Genomic DNA, 22,350 nt, shown 5'->3' with positions numbered 1-22,350 from the left:
TTGATTGGGGTAGTGGACTTGGAGGTGTCGGGCTTGGAGGTGCCGGACTCTGGGGGTGGCGGGCTTGGGGGCGGCGGGCTTGGGGCTGGCGGGTAGTGGGGTGGCGGGCTTTGGGGTGGCGGACTTGGGGGCGGCAGGCTTGGGGGCGGTTGGATGCCGAGAGTAATTGGTGTAGGTTTTTATGCCTCCTAGCAGCTTGTTTTGAAACTGCAGGACAGGTTTAGTGTAAGACTTTGAAAGAGAATAACTCAAGCTTTGAAAGAGATTAACTCAAGAAGGGGTTGACGGATTGTCATGATTTTTGGTATGTAGATAGCTTAACACATGCTTCATATAAATACATATTTACTATACAAGTCGGAATCTGATTTGCATAAATAATTAGGAAAACAATTAATCACGCCTAGTTCCATTATAGGACCATTAGAAAGTGGCAAATGTAACTGAGATAGAGAAGAATATCGATCGATATATATCATGCAAAATAAAGACCTAATTTGCATAATTTGCATGATTAGAAAATGCCCCGATGTCATTGTGGTTAATGACGGGAACTTCTTACTGGTATCATTTGGAAGTTATGTACAGGTGAACATTATTGTTGAACATTAGTTATGTAAATGAGGTCCTTACTTGCATAGATTATTACAAAATGCAATGAAAGTCTTTCTAACATAGATTGTTTACATCTGTTATTCGGTGGAAGAGATAAACAAGTAATAGAATCCAAGCAAATGAAAATCTTATTTGCATAATTAATGACCGAAACAATTAATACAGTAGTTGTAAAGGGTAGAATTATTTGGCGAATGTATGGGGTCTCGGAACTCTAGTATATATTATCTATTTAGTTTTGAAAGATCTGAAACGTTATAAACTGTACTTCAATTGGCTTAGAGAAATGTTGTTAGAAGACTCTGATACTTTGGAGCAGATGACTTTTGGAAAGTTTGTTTTGCTTAAACATTTTACAATGTGCAAATTTCAAACGTTTAACGATGTCAATAAGTATTGGATTGGCACTACAATGACTGATACTGAATTGATTACAGTGTTTGATCAAAAATTAATGTTGCATGGCCTCTGTGTCTTTTAAAGTAGTGATATGCAATACATAATATGAAATATTGTTTCAGCTACGTTCTGTAATCCGTATCTAAAGGGACGCTCACTAGAATTCATTTGATAGATCTAGATATGGCCTACTTTCAGACAACTATGTGACTAAAAATTGCTACTTGAAACTCTTCAAGCATTTATTAGTTAGGCGATATATAGATCTTTCTTTGACGAGAAGTTGAATCAGTATTCTAATTTGCTTTGTCATGTAGAGTACTTTGAAAATGGCTAGAATTCACAATTTTCGTCAAATAAAAAATTGACCTACTTTCAGGGACAACCACGTGACTGCATTTCATGACTCAAAATTCTGCAATCATTTATTAGATAGGCAATACCTTGGCCTCTCTTTGAAAAGAAGTTGAATCAGAATTTGAAGTCAATTTGTCACAGAAAACACTTTGAACATGGCTAAAATTCACAATTTTCGCCAAATGCAAAAAAGTGACCTACTTTCAGGGACAACCACGGGACTACATTTTATGACTCAAAATTCTGAAATTATTTATTAGATAGGCAATACCTAAGTTTCCCTTTGACAAGAAGTTGAATCAGAATTTAAATTCACTTTGTCACAGAAAACACTTTGAACATGGCTAAAATTCAAAATTTTGCCAAACGCAAAAAATGGCCTACTTCCAGGGACAACCACGTGACTAAACGTTACGATCTAAAACTCTTCAAACATTTATTGAATAGACAATACATAGATATCTCTTTGACAAGAAGTTGAGTTAGATTTCTGTTTTATTTTGTCACATGTAGTACTTTGAACATGGCTAAAATTCACAATTTTCGTCAAACGCAAAAGCTGGCCTACTTTTGAGGACGACCATGTGACAACCAAACAATACCCCAAACTTTGCAACCATGCATTGGATAGGTATATCAATCATCTATACAGGGTACAAATTTCAAGTAAAAAAAATCACCAGCTCGGCACTTATGGCGTTACAAAGTTGGGCCAAAAATTACGTTATTTTGAAGCTTGACACATTGTATTGTTTTGATGCTGCCCAAGAACTCAATTCTATCTCGTTGGAAATTTCACAACAATTTCTAAAAAGCCAAAATGTTGGTCTATTTAGATCTTGTTTTGTTTTGGCGATACAATAAAAGGTGTTGGAATGACAATGCCGTACAGTACGCCGATTTCCGTGTTTTTGAGATGCGGAAATTGGGGAAAATGGCCAGAAAACTTTGTTGGCCCGTTACCATGGCAACAAGGAGTTTTGATCTAAAAGAAAGCTATTTTGAGGGGTTGTGGACCAAGTACTATCACTGTGCAAAATATGAGCCAAATCGATTTTTTGACCTTTGCCACCATTGTTTGATCCTTACAGACATCTGCTCTTAATTACCTTTGTCATCTTTCCTTGATAATAGGTGAAAAGAAAACAAGCCAAAAGCGACGCGGAAGACAGCTCAGCGACAGTGGCCCTTCCTCGAAACTACCAAAGCAAGGTACTGGTAAAGTCATATTAAACATGTAAGCACGATACTGATATATATATCTCAATGATTCTGTACAAGCAATACATACAACCACAAAATTGTTTTGGACCTTTAACAATTATTTTTTTTAAGGAATTTTGATCCACCACACTTTGAATATTGATGAAGGAGGTTTGTGAAAATGCTCCGGTGTGTGATGGAACAAATCTTTCTGTCTGGTGATTCACTACAAATTTCCCGGATGGAGGCCTGGGGAACCTCCGTCTCGTATCAGTCATATGGTGATTTACATCATTCACCCGGACTAGTGACATATTAGTCACTAATGGAGAATAAAACCAAACCAAACCAAACAGCCCATGAAAATCGCGATGACCTAGTATTAACCAAATAAGAAGACCTCTTGCAGCTACTTTAATCTGTTTGTTCTTCAAACACCTACAAAATCAGAATTTTCTTTTGATAACCCGGAAAAGGTTAATAATATGTGAATCTCGAACGGGGACAACGTCTTATAATTTCCACTGTCTGAGTTTTATGTTTTTTTTGTTCTAGTTGATGTGGACAACTATTTCGACAAAGTCGTTTATGGAGTGAGTGCCAATTGGGACAACTTGGCTCGAAAGCTGAACTTCACCGCGAACCAGATAGATGGAATAGAGCGGAAAAAGCCTGACACAGACAGGAGGTGTTGGGAGATGTTGAGGAGGTGGAGGAACAGGGATGGAGAAGCTGCAACTCTTCAGGCCCTGAAGAACGCTCTCGTCAAAATCGAACAAAGGCATCTTGCAGAGACACTGGAAGGTAAGTACTTCGCAGGTTCCTCAGAGAAAAGAGGAACCTGCCCTTGCAGCTGTTATACTAAAAAGCATAATACTTTCTTCTTTTGCTCTGATTTGTTTTATATTAATGCCTGCGTTAGAACATGGTTTTCAATGTCTGTGAAAGTTTTATGATGCAATGTATTTGTCGTTTCAGACTCTTCAGAATCTTCGGATGGTTGAAAGGTATGTCAATCACAACCTGCTGATGCCATCGACACTTTTTGAAGCAAAAAGCATTTGGGGGGAGTCTACCCTTGATTTGTTTTACTCCCTGTTTACAAACACGGTGGTCATTGTTTTTATGAAAGGTTTAATTTGTTTTGATGCAATAATTGTCACCATTTTCTCTCCTCAGATACCCCACACTCGTTGGAATCTTTGCATGACTTGTTTGGTGGCCCTACACCTAAAAGATCATAAAGATTCATTGATAACGTTTGAGCCACCACATCAAACAAGCAGCTGTCCAACATCCGTAACGAATGCAGAGAATTATGAAAATTCTACAGTCAAGCGATCCTGCCTACTTGCCTAAAATAAGTGCTTAGGCCTTGCTCCCCTGCCAAGAATCTCCAAGCGATTCAAAATCGCACATTAGGCACTTTCGGCTTAGGTCCCATTTCCAAACCGGGCCCCGGTCGGGATGTTTGCGAAAAGAAAAATAAAAAAAAAAAATGTTTATTAAGGAAATTATGCTCATGGCTATTTTTCTAACGTTCTGTGTCTTTTATGTAATATTTTTCGTTTCCGAAAGCTACCCGGCAGGGCCGCGGGTTACGTATTGGGACCTAAGTCTTAACCCTATTCAGACCAGGGGGGGGGGGGGCTTTTGAGGCCTGCGCTAACTTTGATGCCCTATAACGCCAGAACAGCTTACGCTAGAGCCACCAAATTTGGTGAGTTTTCCTAAAATATTAGTGGCAACAATTTTACGAAGTTTGACAAATTTTTCATTTTTTCTTGTTGCCATGGCAACCGTTTGTTGACAGGCAGTTTTGCCAAAAATTACTATTTTTGGTCCTAACGATGTATTTTTCACATTTGTTTGCTATATTACTGTGATTTTGTTACATAAATAAAATCTTATATTATATAGCATATCTTTCATAATTATATATGCATAAATTATGCTAATTTGATGACGTCATCAGCCCAAACTCCAAGATGGCGGACCGAATGGCCAGATCAAGAATAACAAGCTAATTATCCCTTAAAATTTGTAATAACCTGGTATTTTTTCATCAAAAACCATCTAAATCAATGAATTTAGTCTATTTCCATTGCCCTTTGTGATTATTTGTTGCAAAAAAAGTATTTTTAAAAAATTCAAGGTGGTGGATATAATATGGCGGAGCCCAACTCGTATCTTAAATGTGCATGACGTCATTTTATGACGTCATATTGACGTCATTGATGTTGCTATTGGCAACGCAAGGCGTAACAAACATTATTAGTCTGTTATCTGCACTTGTTGTTACATTTTTGTAGCGTAACGTGAAGTTTTCTGAGAATACCCTTTTTTCATGGGTTTGGCCAATATAATCAAATTGATGACGTCATAATTACGTCATCTTACGTCAACGTAACGTCAAACGTCACATACTTGTCAGATATTATGTCGACATCATGTCCTAAAAATTTTGTGGCTCTACAACTTGTCGTTTTAGAGTTATAGCACTTAGAAGTGGAGGGCCTCAAAAGCCCCCCCCCCCCCCCCGTCCAGGGATGACCAAAAAAGCCCGGTCTGAATAGGGTTAAAATGATAAATGATTTTATAAGCGCTGAAGTCTATTGTAAGGACAAAATATATTGTTGAATAATAATTCGCAAGTGTACCGAGTACAACTCTCTTTCAGATTAATGTCGTTATGAGACATGCCGTTACCTTTTGTCTAAATACTTCTGCTAAGAATGTTCCAGAAGGACAAATGGGAAAATGTTGTGAAGTCCACTCAAGACATAAGTTGATTGCCAAGAATGTGTTCATAATTCACAGAACGGAAACATATGCATACCGTTATTGTTTTGTTACGTTTTTTCTTTTTGTTTTATTGAAATTTATCACATTATTTAGAGGAAGGATTGGCATAACAGATGATCTTTCAATATCAGTATAACAAATGTCGAAATGTATGAAATACATGTATATTTGATTTGTATGAAATACATAAAAGTGTCCGTTTAGATATTTATTTTTATTTTGTCTGCGTTCTCAACCTGCACAAGCCACCTATTTTCATAGGTTATAACTTAAGATTTTCATAACTATCAAATATCAAAGTTTTTTCTTCTTCATAATTATATTACAGCAAGTTTTCATCAAATGATGTCCAAAGTTTGATTCACACACAAAACCCCTGTTGCAAAGTTAACGTAAACAGCGCCTCAGTACTGAACTTAACTTGTTGGCAAAGGCATGAAGAGCAAATTCATGACGTTGTAATGTGATGCTGGTGTATACGTACGTTGCAAAGTTAAAAACTTTGTTCCAACACAATAGAAGAACTCACCATAAATGTTCTGTAAAAAAGCAAGAACGTCGACCCTCTTCAGATGTATGATTCGCTTTTACTGGTGTTCCGGAAGTCGGAGGATGACGTCAGCAGCGAATCGTAGATGGAGGGAAGGCGGAACCATCATCACGGTTCAAAGAGGGTAGATGTGTTCTTATGTATATGGCCGGCCTCCTTTGTGTTGGAACGAAGTTTCAACTTTACAACTATGGTTTCCACCAACATAAGCTTTCATTCGTATTTCGTACGTTTATAACATGCCAACTATTTGCCGTGTCCATTCCCTCTTTAACTTACTTTTATAAGACTTACATTCTTTCTTACTGTACCATTAAAGGCTGCACAGTCTTGATTACGACTTCGTCGTAGTGGTTAGACTCTGAACCGAAGGATTCGCCAAGCTAGTTTGAGAAATGCAATCAAAATGTGACGTGAAACAAAAACGATTTCGGTTGGAAACATTTGCACTTGGACTTGGAGATCAGGATGTAACAGTGTGCTAAAGTGCTACCTGGCGGAAGTTGTAAATATTGCAATGACGCAAAAGCAGAAAAGACCTTGAAAACATGACTGTATGAAAATGTTATGACATAGGTCTAAAGCTATCTTTCACATGTCACATTTCCTCTTGTACTTTAGTAGGCAAGTAAATTTTGAGAATGACATTCTATTCAGACTGCAAAAATAGTGAAATCACTACAAAGAAAAGTATATTTGGTGGAGTGTGCGACTCCCATTGGCGTTTTAAAATCTTACAAGACCAACTGCCACTAACGTTATACGATTAATTGTAAATGTTACAGAAATGACTATAGACTCTACACTACTTCGCTCTTGTTATTTTCTTCGACCAGTAAGCCCCCAAATGTGTGAATGCCTGATCATGAATCTTTTCATTTTCCAATAGGCCCAACATCCGGTCCAACGAATTTTTTTAGGTCCGGGTTTACCGGACCGGTCAAAACCGGACCTGATCAATAAGAAAAACCGGTTTTGTACCGGTACGATGTCCGATGTATATTCACCCAAAAGCAAGTTGGGTTCAACTTCAAGCGCCGCCAAACTGACAATTTTCCCCTTTTCTTTAACGATAGGCCATGTTGATTTGATTGTATGGATGACATCCACGCACTCATCAATTTTTGGTCGTTTCCAAGAAATAAAAATAAAAAGTTTTCAACCATACTCTAACTCGTACAAAGCAGCTTCTAAATAAGCAAATATATATTTCCCGTGGATTGCAAAAATAAATATCAGAAAAAAAGGATACTAATGTCATAGAAATTATTAACAAGGTCAAAGAAGATGTGAAAGAACAAAAATGAAGAACCTTGTTGTAAAGCTATTGCTCACTATATACTACTTAGTATATTCTGTGTATTCAGTCATTTGTTCAACCTTTATCAGGCTGCATAGATTTCATAATGAAGGCAACTGTTTAGGGGTCAAACTTTCGCATCAGCTTTTTGGGTTGTCAATTTTTTTGTCATTCATATACTAGTAATCAAATCAACATGGCGCAAAAAGAAGATAGAGGCAAAAAACACCCCTCTGAACCAGAATGGTCTCGCCCAATTAGTCCCATCATACCGTATCCAACATGGCCGCCGTAGCGGACGGAATTTCACTCTTTGTGGTCGCGGCCGGACTTTTGTGACGCTTTACTCCACAAATATCCGTCTGTTGAGTCAGATATCGCTGCAGATCTGAATCAGACGATGAGATGTGGGTCTGAGCCAGCTTTGAAGCCCGGAACTAGCGGGACATAGACGGTAGAGAGCCGTGGAATAATGCCGCAAGCTCGCGACCAAGACCGAGAGCGCCACAGGTTCGTGAAAATTAATCTAACATTCCCGTTAAAAACTTTTCTCCCAACTTTTAATCTTTCTCCCATACAACAACAATATTACGTTGACCTAAATCCGATAAACATAGCTTTAGAAAAACATTATCTCTAGCATTCTGCCATTTTTGTTATCTTTGTGGAAGCCCTTAAATTTTTTGTGTGCAAAGAAAAAAAATCGACGTGGATTTTACAGCAAAAATTTTACTCTTTTACACATTTTTATCAGTTGACAAGGATACATTTGGTACAATGGGTCTGGTATTTTGTGTAAATAGTAGATACAAGCTCTCCTGTCAGTGTACAAGACTGCTATCCTCGAAGATCAGAGGGAAAGAGGTTTGTTTAGGCTGGTAGGCGCTTGTTCACAGATATTTGACACCCCTCTGGTCCTGGCGCCGATTTGTTTTGGTCTTCCAAACCATCCGTGGAAAAGTCGTCTTCTTACGTTCTTGTTTTTTTAAAGGTATTCAATGTAAGATTTTTGTGGCAAAAATATTCTGGATGACAAAATTATCCTGTTCAACAAAGATTGATGTTGAGAATGAGATACACAGTTTACCACATAATCATATTCAGGACATTTATTTCACAAATATTATGGTTCCCCCATTTTTTGGTGGTACAATTAAATACCCATTGGTAGGATGTAAACAAACTAGCAGCTTTGCTATGAGTTCGTATGATACATTGATGCCGTATTTTCATTTCTTGACTATTGTTGGCCAATGTGATATGGAAGGTACATGCATGTGTATGATATCAAGATATCGCCAAAAAATTGACTTCAGATATTTTCATAATCTTACATTATGTTCTTTTAATTTAAATCCCAAGAAACACACTATTGTTCATTATTTCGTAGGAATACGTAGTTGTAGAAACCTAATGTTGCCCCATGTTTTTTTCACTCTTGTTTATATCATTCATGAAATGTGTAAGAATTATTCGTCTTCTAACATTCTCGGTTTTTCAAATCCCCCACAAACAAAATAATTTTCCTATTCTAGTTAATGATTTCGTAGGAATAGTTGTAGAAATGTCAAGTTGTGTCCTGCATTTAATTTCCACTGATTTGCCTTTGAACTCTATCTAAAGTTCAAGTGTTCCTGTTTTTCAAATAGTGACAATTTCCTTCTCTAGTAAATTGTTTCTGAGGAACAGTTCTAGAAAATACTAGTAAACTGATTTTCTCATGTGCTGTATATATTTGTTTTATATATTTCCCCGCCCCTTTTATTCCTCAAATGTGTAAACAATAACTTCTGTTATTTTTGTTTTAACTTCTTGTTATTGTTTCAAATGCCTCTCCCTTAAAACAACAATGCATGCTGCTGTTTTAACCATGTTTTAAAATTTTTTTCTCATTTCTTGAAATCGAGATTTCCTTTTGTAACTACTAGTTCTTCCTTGCTTGTGTGGGGTTGTCAGACAATGGTGGCCTATTTTCCAGATTTTTGATGCCACACAAAGACAGCTTTGTATCTCTGTGTAAGCATTGTGTTTGGACCACAGTTGGTCCCAGTACATCAGCAAACACATGGGAGGTACAGGGATATGCTTGGTTGAACTTAGAAACATCCCTAGTGTTTAGTGTGTGTGTGTGTTTTGGACACTGTATTCAGTCCTTTCATTTGTTGTACTCATGCCTGTACTGTAGCTAGGATTTCGTTTGGCAGGTTCTTTGGTAGATTTTGGGAATTTTTGGCCTTTTATAGTGAGTTCTAAAGGCTTGAGACAAATGCCACAAACGTGAGCTTTTTTAGGGGGTCTGAGTGCATGCAATTTTGGAACTTCAACCCTCTGACATGGCATTTCTTGAAGAGGATTTTAGTTCAAAGTGAAAAATTGAAACTTTCATTAGCAGCATTGTCAAGAGAGAAATCATTCATTGGTCATCCTTTTTGGGTACCTCCAAGTATGTGTGTATTGTGTGGAACCCCTCAAAAACCACTATCATAGTAAGAGGATTCACACCTGGCCCAAGAAGTCTTCTCTACTCTACTCTACTTGTAATACTAACAAACTTTAGTATTAGAACACCGTGAGTACTTAAGGTTTTCAGTATGTCTTTTTCAAATGATTCATTTCTCAAATAGGAGTGGGAGTGATCGTTATGATAATGGTAATGATACACTAACAGTACACTACTCCCAAGGGACAATGCAGACTCATCATGAGCAGTTTTTGCAGCCGGAACTAAACACAATCATTATCTGGCTAGAAATACCGTAACTGCATCTATTTTTGTATAGACTTTATTTCACATTTTAGAGGGGAAACAACATTATCTTTTTTGCGTTTTAAGTCATATTTGCGGTTGCAACTACTAGTAGTATGGAGTATGGTAGTAACGAATTGAAATGCACATTTAAAATATCACAATTTCGAAAATAAAACTGCCACAAATGTTTCAAGATGTACAGTATAGACAAGGCTTCATTTTCTATAGATCTAACTGATGACGGTTTTCCTAAGGCCGAATCTTGTGCCACATTTGTGCTTCTTTTCTTATGCTGATTGATTTTCATTTTGTGCCCTACAATTAGTCCACTAGCAACAGCTGGGTCCCTTGGTAAAAACAAGTGGGCGGCTCTCACAAGTTTCTCAATGTGATTTCTGTAGGAGAGTCTGCATGCTCTTTTCTGCATGGCGTGAGAAGACTATTTTGATTTCCCATAATTTTTAGGGAAAGCCGTTTTCTTATTCATGTAATTTGTAGCGAAGCAACTAAATTTTGCGTAATTGACTTTCTTGATTGTGGCACAATTTGTATGTAGTGTTCTTCTGAATTCAGCGGAAAGCTATTGTTGGGACCCCAAATATGCAGACCCTCTTGTAGAGTATCTTGTCTTGTCTGCTCCCCCGGGAAAATTGTGAAATGTCGACTCTCTGAAATGCTATTTCCTACATTTTGAGGGGTAAATCTTACTGGTAGACTCAGCTTAGTTCAAAGGCATCGGTTTTGGTGAAAGAATCCACAGCGACTTCAGCTCACAGAGGATGGAATAGGCAAAATTTTTTCCGTCCCCAGCAGCAAAATTCCATCTAAGCATGGAAAAACTGATGCTTGCTAGAACCCGTTCCCCACCACAACTCATATTGTCACATAATTACGCCTAACCGCACAAATCCCTCTTGGCAAGACAGGTGCACAGTTTCGAGTGACCCTTCTATTGATCCGTAATTAAAAGAATAATTAGCGTGATCATCCACACGTGTAAACATGCCCCTAAAGGACAGCGAAAAGACACCCCGAAGGTACAAATAGCTCGCTTAATTACAGGTTTTTGTGACCGACCCTTTGAAATGTCTTCTAGTAAACAATGAAGCCTTTTGTAGCATTTTGTCTCAAAATGTAGTTTCTGCGTTGTACGAATTTGGTGAAAATTATTTGCAAACATTGCATACATATGTTATTATGTCTTCTGGCAGTTCTAGTAAAGAATTAAGCTTTTTGTCACATTTTGTCTTAAAAAGAAGTTTCTGTGTGGTACAACTTTGCTGAAAATTATTTAGTAACATTTCATACATATTGGAAATGCTAGCTTTTTGTTATCATGTTTTCCCAAGTAGGGGAGTACATATTGTTTTTGTTGGTGTTTTCTTTTTCTGTTGTTGCAAATATTAGCAATTTTGTTCTTGTACCTAATATTACAGGGCAAGCTTAATAGGCAAAAGGCTATGGGAAAATATTCTGCATTTTGGTGAAAATGTTGCTTTTCTAGTTTTGTTGTATGTGATTATGAATTACATTCTGTTGAGTTGTCTGAAAATTTGATAAATGAATATAAACATTTGTAAATTCTATGTTTTCTAACCATGTGTACATTGTCTTTCATTGTTTAAAAGATCGGCATAACAGGTAACTTTTTATCTGAAAGAAATGAAATTTACAAAATGGAAAATATGAATCATTCAAACCAAAAATGATTTTTTTTCCACAATTCCATAATATGTAACCACTGGTAAAATGCATAGAAATTTATCAATAGATTCAATAACTAAAAATACTACAAAAAGTAACAATGCTCCCCTAATTGTTTAAATGGTAGGTTCCTAATCATGATTGACAAGTATGTGTAAACCAACCTTGATTGATATAGTGTTGTAACTGTCACTCAAATCATTTGACACCCTTGTTCAAACTAGACAGACAGAAAGGAAAAAATAATAAACAATTTAAACAGGATTAACATGATAATGGTTTATTGTGATTTGATAGACCCCTGTAATCTATTTAAACTTGATTTAGATTTAGCACTATTCTTTTTTGTTTTTTTAGACCATGCAAATGTGAAGCCATGTTAAAAAGTGTGTATTGTAAATATAGGGAAAGTCCAAGTAATGACAGTTTCTTTTTCAGCAAATCTTTATTTGATTTTCATTCTAAAGTAATTTCCAACTTCCTTTGGAATATGACTTCTTTTCAGGGTATCCCAGTTCAGATTGATTCCATAATGTTGAATAAGGGTTAGGGTTAGTCTTGGAAGTGTGTGTTGGTTTAATTGTTGGGTGTTTGACCCAGACACCAGAGGTACTGGGTTTGAATGCCAATGCCTGCATATACCTTACTTTCGCTCCTTCTGATTGGTCAAAATGAATCGACAACGGCACCAGTGTCCATTTGCATCAACACTGGTGCCGGTGGCAATTCATTCTGACCAATCAGAAGAGAGATACACACCTGCCTGGCTGGAATCTATGTGTTACTGCGTCATAACCAACGTGGAACGGGGACTTCTGATTGGTCCGCGGCGCCTGGCTATATGATAATATAGAAATGGTTATCTGACTTTGGTTGGGGAGGTAAACTAAAAGGCTTGGAAGGAGATCTAAAGGGATGGGCTCCACCTTCCAACATGTGCTCTAGCATGCCCATACTTTTCAGGATTTGCTTGGGGGGTTCTTCTTACCATCTGAGGACCATGAGTGCTGCAGGTGCGGTGCGAGCTTCTTAGGGGGGTCTGGAAATATCCCCCCCCCCCCGAAAATATTGAAAATTAAACCCTCTGAAATGGTACTTGTTGCATTTTTAGTGGATTTCAAAGGAAAAATTAGAGTTACACGTAACTGTTTCAGACAGTATTTTATTGCCACAAAAACAAAGATTTAGTATATCCCTATAAAATGTCTTCCACATTGATAAGAATGCATAATCATGTTCTCACCTATCAGCTAAGTAAAAGAAGAAGCTAAGTAACAGATTCAATCTTAACTTTTACTTAACAGGTACATGTAAAAGCCTTAACAGTCTTCTCTTAACTTAATATTCTCAACCTAACAAATGCTAGTTCATCCTTTTGATATTCATAAATGATGTTAAACCATGCATATGGCAGTAATCAGGAATTTTGGCAAATGTTATATTCTTTGTGGAATGTGAGACTCAGATTTTTGTCACGTTAAACCCATTGAACAGGGGTGGTCTGTGCAGTGCAGTCAGCCTCTTTTATAGGATTATCATCTTCAATCAAGCTTGGCCTACTAGTAGGTTCATCATGATTGTTGTTGTGATACAGATGTTTACTTGTAGCATTGTAACTACCTACTGACAAACGTGCAGCTGCGCAAATACCAAACAAAGATGCAATTGCCAACTTGACGAAAGGCACTACTGATGGGGTAGCTGTTACTGCATTTACAAACATAGAGCTAAAGTGGTCTAACATAGTCACAAAAAAGTTCAGGAAAATCATTTTCAGGTGGGGTGCACCAAACGTTGTGCCCAGAAATGTGTACAAAAGCAAATGCACAAGGCCTTGAATTATTCTCTTATAGGATATATCTTCACTAGTAGTACTGTCACTTTGATATTCACAGCTTGCACCCTTTCTTGCATGTATACACATGTAAGTACCTGTAAATACTAGCCAGTGTATTCCAATGGGAATGAAAATCCACCTTGGTTTGAAATGTTTTAGGAATGTGGCCATTGCCAGACCACGGGCATATACTTCCAAGCTAGCTATACAAATACAAAGAAAAATACTTCTAATATCTAATGGCCTATGTTTCCTAAAGTACATGTATATGTACATAGAATGAGCTTTGACTGCTGCCACATATGATATCACCATGGTGGCAACCTGTAGTGCGCTGATCTGTTCAGTTGTGTTCAATATAATGTACCATTGAAGATACAACTGTGGCATGTTTGAGAAGACTGCTTCCAACAGGTGTGTCAGCGGAAGGTCTTTTTTCACAATGTCTTCCACGCTTTCGCCTCTCTGTAGCCGACGGTAGAGGTTGTAATACTGCACGAACACACCCAAACGTAGGTAGTTAAGCAGGTACTTAAAGTTCTTACTTAGTCTGTTTTCTCCGTCATGATGCTTGAATGCTTCTTCTGTTAAGGTGATGTTGATGATGGCTGATGGCACAACAATAAATCCCATCATCCAACCAAACCAAACCATTTGCCCGCTGTTGTAAAACTGAAATGCCAGCCCTATGTCAGTGGAAATGTCAATAATATACAGGCCCAGTGGTAATACCACAAGCCACAGGATCTTCCCATGCTTAGACTCCCAGAAAGATGTTTCCATGGTCCTTCCCTGTAACCTGTGAGACAAAGACAGCAAAGGAAGATTTTACATTTAAATTGCACCATAGCCAAAAATGTAAGTACAAGTTCGGTTGCCAAACCCCATTTTTTTTGGATAACCCTATAGTAGACAATGTGTAGTTACTGAGATACTGATGAAAACAAGATTTTCCTTAATGACCGCCCTAATTATATTTCAGCCATACCATATATGGTATGGTGAAATATATTGTATTCGTAATGTTTCTTTCTTTCTCCTGTCAAATCTTCAAATCGAATCATCTCCGTCGTTCCGGGACCGAATGACCTGAAATTTGGCACAAGAGTAGAGTGGGTCAATACCGGGGTGATTTTTTCTCAGTTTTTTCATATCTGCCTCTAAAATGATTTTATTGAAGTTTAAAGGTCACGTTTTGACCACAACGGTATATTTTGACCCCCTGTACCATTGAATTACAATGGAATGACCTTAAATTTGGTGTAGATAGGGATTAGATAGTTGGTAAAATGATCCAAGTAAAATTTTTGGCATGAAACAATTTCAAATTATTAATTTCTGCACTTTTCTGAGGGGAAATTGGTTTTCTTTCGGCCTTCTCCCGTGAACTCCCGTGACCCCAGAGCCCACAGGTGCCAGGTGCCAGCGGTCTGGGGAGAGCGAGAGTTAATTACTTTTTGGACGCCAGCCAATCAGCGACGAGAAAGGTGAATGCTAGTTAATATTCATAAGCGGGGCCTTGCAATCCCGTTTATACACAAACAGATGCATATTACAGCCTTACAGTGGCCATATGTTACCCTGTGCCCGGTTTAAAATTGTAGTTTGCGAGGATTTGGAGTTCAGACGACAGGGTCATTTGAGCGGTAGCGGACGGTACGCGTGCATTGAACGTCAGAATACAAGTCTGTGTCGATGAATTTACCAACATCCCGCATGGCACTATCAATCATTTTTGGCAGATTTGACTTTGGGGGTTAGTTGAGACAATCGAGAAAATGTTACTTGGCAGAAAACGCGGGAAAATTGGACAGTTTGCGTTTAGTTTTGATACGTAAGTTTGACAGTGGCGAGAATGCATGTATTTTTTCCCAAACAAATGTAGGTACTTCTAACGTTAGTGTTGTTGTTGTTCTTTTTTGACGTAAACTTTGTACATTCAAATTGTAAGTAACTTTAAACTGCCAGAGTTTGAGCCCAATAAAACACTCTTAGTACCAGAGTATCACCACTGACCTCCGAAAAGAAACCCCCGAACAAGGTAAAAACTCCTCTCCTCCAGGTCTTGCACGCTACGAGCAGGAAATTACAACACTCAGACAAGATTACGTCCGATGGCTGATTGCATACAAAGTAAAACAATTTAACAGTGGTATGCAGGGCATATACTTAACAAAGAATTCGAAGGAAAATGAAATATATAGATAAAGCCAAATCAAGTTAACTTGTTGGTCCTGGGATTTTTCAGAAAAGAAATGAAGCGACAGGGTGGTAAAATTCTTGTAAAAATTCGAGACGTCTCCGTTTATGTAATGGCTCATACAAAACAAGAAGATTGAAGTTTTTAGCTTGAAAAAAACAACAACAACGACACACTCCTACTACACAACACCTGCACCTGCTTGACAATTATTAAAACGTATGCCCTACTTGATTAAAAAAAAGTTCAATGCAATAATAAATGTACCCACATCACAAGGAGATTATGACGGTACTTAGACCTAGTTATCGAAGTGGAAATTGTTGAATGGCGTCATGTAATTTCATGATGAAAATCTTCTGAATGGAAGATGCGTTTTTTTTTCACTCTCGGAAAAATAGGAGCTGCCGCAATTCTAAAAGCCAATCAGTTATGCATAGGCGCTCCTGTGGAAGATTATATTCTTCCATATGGGCCCGGTTCATGTTGGGCAAGCTCTGTTTTGACCTGGAATCAATTCACAATATTAGTTCTCTTTTGGGGATAACTTACAGTTTAAACATTGCACTTTGGCGCAGGGGTGACTTGGAACAGTCCAATGTTGCGTGGGAATGGGTATGGCTGAAATATGCTGTATTTGCACCCAAGCAAATGTCGGCCTTTCTAGTTTGCATATTGTATGCCTATTCAGCACAGAATATCAGCGTGATCTTTACTGAAATGGCTTAAACTGAATCTTTACCCCTCAAAACATGGGGATAGGCACCAAAATGAATTTGATACCATGTGTATGTGAGGTGAGGTAGTTACTGAGATATTGACGAAAACAAGATTGGCTGCCTTAATTTGCATATCCTGCAGACACAGCCCAAGGATGACAGAGTGGTTTCATCCAGATTTTTATAGAGCACACCTCAAAGGTATTACTCACTCACTCACAGCCCATAACCACAGTGGTCGTAGGGGCTCAAAGGTATAGAAAAAGCAAAAAACTTTGGATGGACCGCAATTGCACGCTTTTAAAACAGTCTCTGCCACCAGACTATACCTATCCTGGGAGCCAGACAGGACCGGGTAGCTAGCGAGTTTTGTTCGGGGACCCAAGGCAGTCAGGCCGCCGATCTCACATTAGCGCTCCAGGGGAGTTTAAGCCCGAAGGAGTTATTGCTACCCTTTTGGGATAAGGGCAGGTGGACCTAATCGGACTTAGGCCCAATCTAGACACAGTTTTTACCGATATCTGTGGAGATGTCGGGAGGGATCTGGAACGCAGGGGGCGGGACAACCGTGGCGCTTGCAGTCATAAACACATCGCGCAATTTTGAAAATTGCTTTATATGCTGGTTATATGCTAATGAACCCTCCCAAATTCGGGACGCATCTACACGCGCTCGGAAGCTGTCGGGAAACCTGCTAAGCTGGGGGACCCCTGCTAAGCTATCGTCTGCATCTGCATAGGGTACCCCCAAATGACCCCGCGAGGGGCAAAAGTAGGGGGGGGAGCTGAGGCTCCCGGGTTAGGGCGGGCAGGCCGTACGAATGGTCCGGACCTTTTGGGAGAAATTTTTCAGACATCGTAATGGCGATATTGCAGTTTCATCTAGACGATGAAAAAAAGCTGTCGGCGAGAGGTTGTAGGCTCGCCGATATCGGGAAAAACTGTGTGTAGATCGTGCCTTAAACTCCCCAGGGTGCTAATAGGATATGGCGGGCCTGACTGTCTTGGGCCAACTAATAAACTGTCCTAGCTGCCTGATTCTGGATGGCCCCCAGGGTAGACTATACATGATGGAACTAAAATAAAATACCTTTTCCCTGCAGGCTGTTTAGGACATGTAGACTGGACAGTGGCACTCTGCTGTGCAGACAGGCTAGCTGCCTTAGCTCTGGATTTGGGAACATCAGTTGCCTCTGTTGCTGTACTCATGACTTTGATCTATGAGTAACAAAAAGTTTCATTTTGTAAATTGTCTTGAAGTTCTTGTTTTATATTTTGTCCCAAAATAGACCGTGTCTAATTCTTAAATATTAATGTTTGTGCAATAATCGTCAAATGAGTTCAGATCTGGCTCATTTCTATCAATCAAGTAAGGCCATACCAATTTAATGCTCAGATCACCAAACTGAAACTGTCTGGCAACAGAGGTCGTGGTAGACCAAGAAAAACCTGGAGGGAGTGTGTTAGGAGGGATATGAAGGTGTGTGGTCTAACGGGTCGACCCACTGGACAGAGCCGCATGGAAGCACGGTGTGAAGACTGGCCGACTGCTGCCTACCCCTGCGTCAGGGATCCCAGCAGCAGTATAATCTAACTTCTAACCATCTAACCACGGATAGTGTGTTCTTAGAGTTTTTAAATATAAAAAAAAATATGCTCAAGTGGAAAAAACATATTATGAATTTAAACAAAGCCAGAGGACCAGGTTTGTGCCTTAGCTTGGTGCCCTCAGGTTTATGAAGTCAATACAGTCATATTCAAGTTTTCCTCCCTGTCCTCTGCTTTTATGATGCCCGGTTGTTACATTTTTATTTCTAAAAATCTAGACATTGATACTTAAAACGTGGACTTTAGCCATTTGATCAGATAAGTGTATGTGACACTAGCATATCCTCATTCAAGTCCTTTTGTTTTAAAACCATTAAACTCAATATGTTTCTCTCCTAAATCATCCAGTCATAAAATCTATATCTAGGCAATATAATATACAAATTTGAGACTTGAAGTCTCCATAGATTGTTTCACAAAACCATGTCAAATACAGATCATATGGCACTGAGCATGTATTATTCAACCTTGAAAACTGGCAACATTATTTGTTCATATCTTGTTTGATAATGTAACAAGAGTTTCTTGAAATAACTGGCTGCAGGTGGATATTTCAAACCAGGGTTGTAGCCAGCCTGAGATCATTTTCCGTCCCCTCGATTTTGAATGCTATCAAGACCTATCGTTCCTAGGGGGTCCTGGGCCACGCTCCCCTAGAAAATTTGAAATCTAGACCCTCTGAAACACTATTTCCTGCATTTTGAGGTGTAAATTTTGCTGGTAGACTAAGCTGTTGATCTGTTTTTTCCCGTCCCCAGCTGCAAAATTCCTTCAAGTTCAAATTACGGAAGGACGGGTGCTGGTTACAACCCTGTTTCAAACCCTGTTAACATTTTTCCCTAGTCGAGGCTCATTTCCATCTTGTAAAATTTGCAACTGAAACAAGTAGCTACAAGTATACATATCCTGCCATTCTATTTCCATTGTTTTACCCCCCACAGCTTCTTGCCATATTGTCACACATGTTCCCCTAAATTATTTCTAGTAAATGCTGAGATTGAAACAGAAACTTTGTTACCTGTAACAGTTATAACTGGTGCTGCAAAAGGCTGTAGATGTAGACTCGACAGGAGTAGGGTGCGAAGCAGACAAGCTCTGAGATGCAGTCAATTAAAATGAGTCAGAAAATTTTCCATGACGCAACTTGTTATTGTGTTTTGAATGTGGACTTTGGTCAATGAGTTTCATCAGATAAACCCGTTTTCCAAAGTTCATTACTTTAGTCTGAGTTTTATACCCATGCAGGTAGAAACTTGACCACCAGCATTGTTTTGTTATAATTCAAAACCGACTTTCAGAGATTCAGACTTTTAATTTCTTTAACCCTGAGACATGCATCATTTACTTTCATTTCCCTGCATTAAGGTTAGTCAAACATAGTAGGGAAAGTTGCATTCCTCTCATGTCATTAAGGGAACATTCACATGTTGCTGACTGTTTCTAAAAGAGCAAGAATGTATTTTTTTTGACCAATTGATTTTGAGATTTCCCATGTCTTTTGGATCATTCCCAATGCCCCCCCCCCCCGCACAGTACTGAACAAAATTCAGTCTTCTACTAGTATTTGTCACTGCAAGACTGAATGAATTACATTCTGTTGAGCAGTCTGAGAATTTGATAAATGAATAAAAAGATTGTAAATTCTGTGTACTTGTCTACTACCCTAAGAAACAAAAAGAACTGTTAGCCCACATCTTTAATTCATCTTTAGAAGAAAGATGCGTTCCCAATCAATGGAAACAAGCGACTATAACACCTGTGAATCCTAAAAGACACTAGCCACTATTGAAACTTTGAGACCAATTTAACTTCAATTTTCATTTGAATCCTATATCACCCAGTGGATACTCCAGGATGTTGCCAAAGTGGTGGATACAAACCAGTTTGGTAACAGGAAAGGTATGTCTACGATCCATTATCTCACCACCTTGATTAACAATATACTTCTTGGTGCCGAAACCCCTAGAGGAGTGTTCAAACAATCTTACTAACTGATTTTAGTAAGGCTTTCGATAGGATAAATCATACCAAGCTGATGGATAAAATGATTGCCTGTGGCTAACTGAATACCACATTATTCAATCAGCCAATTAGAAGCCAGACAAGTTAATTGAATTAAGTCTTATCCTATCCTGTATATTCTTATCCTTCCAGTCTGTTTCCTGTGTTGGGCTTATTTATTCACACTAGTGCTGCCTTCTCCACTTCCTGTCTGATCCCTCAAATACTGTAAAACCTTTAATATCGGCAGTATTTTAAGTTCATGGTTTCTACCAATGACCTTTGACCTCAAAATGCATGACACCGAGAACCATACGATTTGTTGTCCCTTTGTCACAACCAGATGTTTCAACCGGAAACTCTTAAATTTTAAGTTGAAGAAAAATTTGAGTGCTGCAAACGTATAAAATTTTGCAGTATTTTTAGAACTCCACAGATGGCTGCCAGACATACAAGGCCACATCTCCAAGCAGATGTTAGGAGGAACGACTGGCACATTTCCTGGATGCCATATGTGTCTGAAAAACTTGAGATTCAGAAAATTTTACGATCATTCCTCCTAATAACATTTGATTGTACATAATATCACCTCAAACAATCAGGCTTCATATGCATGCCTTACTAGGACCGTACCATTTGTAAGCTTAAAGGGGGGGGGGGGGGCGTTTATCAATTTTAATGTTTTGTACTGTATTATACTGTAAATGCAGAAATGTTCACGGTGGTTTTATGTTCACGGTTTTCGCGACTACATTAATGTGAACTTAAAACCACCGCAAACATTTTTTCCATTATAGTGTATGGTGATACCGCGAAATTAAAACCACCCCGAATACTCCATTTTCCCACTACCACAAAATTAAATCCCCGCGAACTTGAATGCATTTACATGTATAAGATTACATTTGAACTTGTGACTTGTCTGACTATAGACAGGAAGTGACCATATTTGTTCAAACGGGTGTGTTGAGTTCACCTGTAACAATGGGAACAGGTATGATATCACACCTGTTGGTTTTCACTTACCTGAGCAAAGAAACAAATGTCATGAGTCAGACGTGTTAATTAATTGTGCATATAGACAGATCATTTTTCAGTGTACAGTGCTATTGTAAGATTCAATAGTACTTGACAGTTTGTTTTTAGAAGATTCAATTTAAGAGTTGTTTTTTGACATACCTTTATTCAGGTAATGTATGGGCCGTGATAACATTTGATATGATGTTGTTTTAGGACATACCTTTATAAGTTTATTTAGGTAATATATGGGCTGTGATAACGTTCGGTATGGTGTCGTTTTAGGACATACCTTTACAAGTTTATTCAGGTAATATATGGGCTGTGATAACGTTCGGTATGGTGTTCTGGACAGTGTGATAACTTGGGCTATCACATGGGGTTCTACTGTTATCACATGCATGGGAGTCCATATAATCATTTGAACGCTCTTCGAGTGACATATACCGCTAGTAACGGTATTTAGAGATATTGGACAGTTTCAAACTGCGCTTTATTTTGAAAATAGTGAAATTTTAAACCATTGTCCGTTGACTTGATACGCCTTAATCATTTTAATGCTGCGTTTCTGAATACAACGGATATAGGTAACCCTGCGGATCAAGCTGAACTACCGTTATATAGGTTGTACATGTAGTTCTTGGTGCAGAGAGTAAGTGGTGTAGATTTGGGTCCCCAACTGACTTATTTCTTTGGAACTCGTTTCAAATGTTGGTCCAGGAGTACATATAGAGCCTTCTTTGTACAGTATTGGACTTGGTTTGATCCAAACAAATGTACAATGTAGCCCAAAAGTAGCAAAGAAAGGCTTTCAAGAGTAAGATGTAATGTTGTCACTAAGCAAGGTGACGTATGCTTGTTTGAGCTACATAGTCTCGGTGTGATAATCACAGGTTGTCTGAATAGGTTATCCAGCTGGCTGCTTCTGTACATGTAAGAAGGACAAGTTTCTAAAGGTAAATCTTAAGAGTTTAATAAGACCTCAAAACACTTTTTAGGCCACAGCAAGTAAATTTTATGGATGACATCCTCTACAGACTAAAAATAATGAGAAAAAACAAGATGCGTAAAAAAAGCAAGATGGTTGTCTCTTTTCGAAATAGATACCAGAAATGTTATCACAAAAATTGAAGTGACAGAACATTGGTACACAGCCAACAAGTAATTCATTCCTGTTTTCAAGAAGTGCGCTGGTGTAGTACACGTGATACTAGTGTGATATCACTAAACTGAGTTGGCAACACTCATGGCTTTCACCTTGGTGCCACATTTACCAAAAATCCAACT

General features: G+C 38.4%; 2 protein-coding genes across 3 annotated transcripts in view; one reads left to right on the top strand and one right to left on the bottom strand.

Moving 5' to 3' along the window:
* LOC118405988 overlaps positions 1 to 3,578 on the top strand; it is a 62,821-nt gene extending 59,243 nt beyond the window's left edge. The window contains exons 11-13 of the mRNA XM_035805842.1: positions 2,506 to 2,583; positions 3,130 to 3,378; positions 3,553 to 3,578. Of these exons, the coding sequence (XP_035661735.1) occupies positions 2,506 to 2,583; positions 3,130 to 3,378; positions 3,553 to 3,578 (353 nt within the window). The remainder of the gene's footprint in view (positions 1 to 2,505; positions 2,584 to 3,129; positions 3,379 to 3,552) is intronic.
* A 9,281-nt stretch (positions 3,579 to 12,859) lies between these two features.
* On the bottom strand, positions 12,860 to 19,268 carry LOC118406108 (XK-related protein 9-like). 2 transcript variants are annotated; one of them, XM_035805975.1, is made up of 2 exons: positions 19,064 to 19,268; positions 12,860 to 14,318 (listed from the first exon to the last, which is right to left on the bottom strand). In XM_035805975.1, exon 2 carries the CDS (start codon positions 14,300 to 14,302, stop codon positions 13,160 to 13,162), a length of 1,143 nt encoding a protein of 380 aa, XP_035661868.1. In that variant the 5' UTR covers positions 14,303 to 14,318; positions 19,064 to 19,268; the 3' UTR covers positions 12,860 to 13,159. The 2 variants fall into 2 exon arrangements, with proteins under 2 accessions (XP_035661868.1, XP_035661867.1); XM_035805974.1 differs by lacking the exon at positions 19,064 to 19,268 and adding an exon at positions 17,528 to 17,779.
* Between the last annotated feature and the right edge of the window lie 3,082 nt (positions 19,269 to 22,350).

Source organism: Branchiostoma floridae, chromosome 18 (genome assembly GCF_000003815.2).
Source record: "Branchiostoma floridae strain S238N-H82 chromosome 18, Bfl_VNyyK, whole genome shotgun sequence".
Taxonomy (NCBI): domain Eukaryota; kingdom Metazoa; phylum Chordata; class Leptocardii; order Amphioxiformes; family Branchiostomatidae; genus Branchiostoma; species Branchiostoma floridae.
The sequence above is the reverse complement of the archived record's forward strand: the minus strand, read 5'-3'. Positions and strand labels throughout refer to the sequence as shown.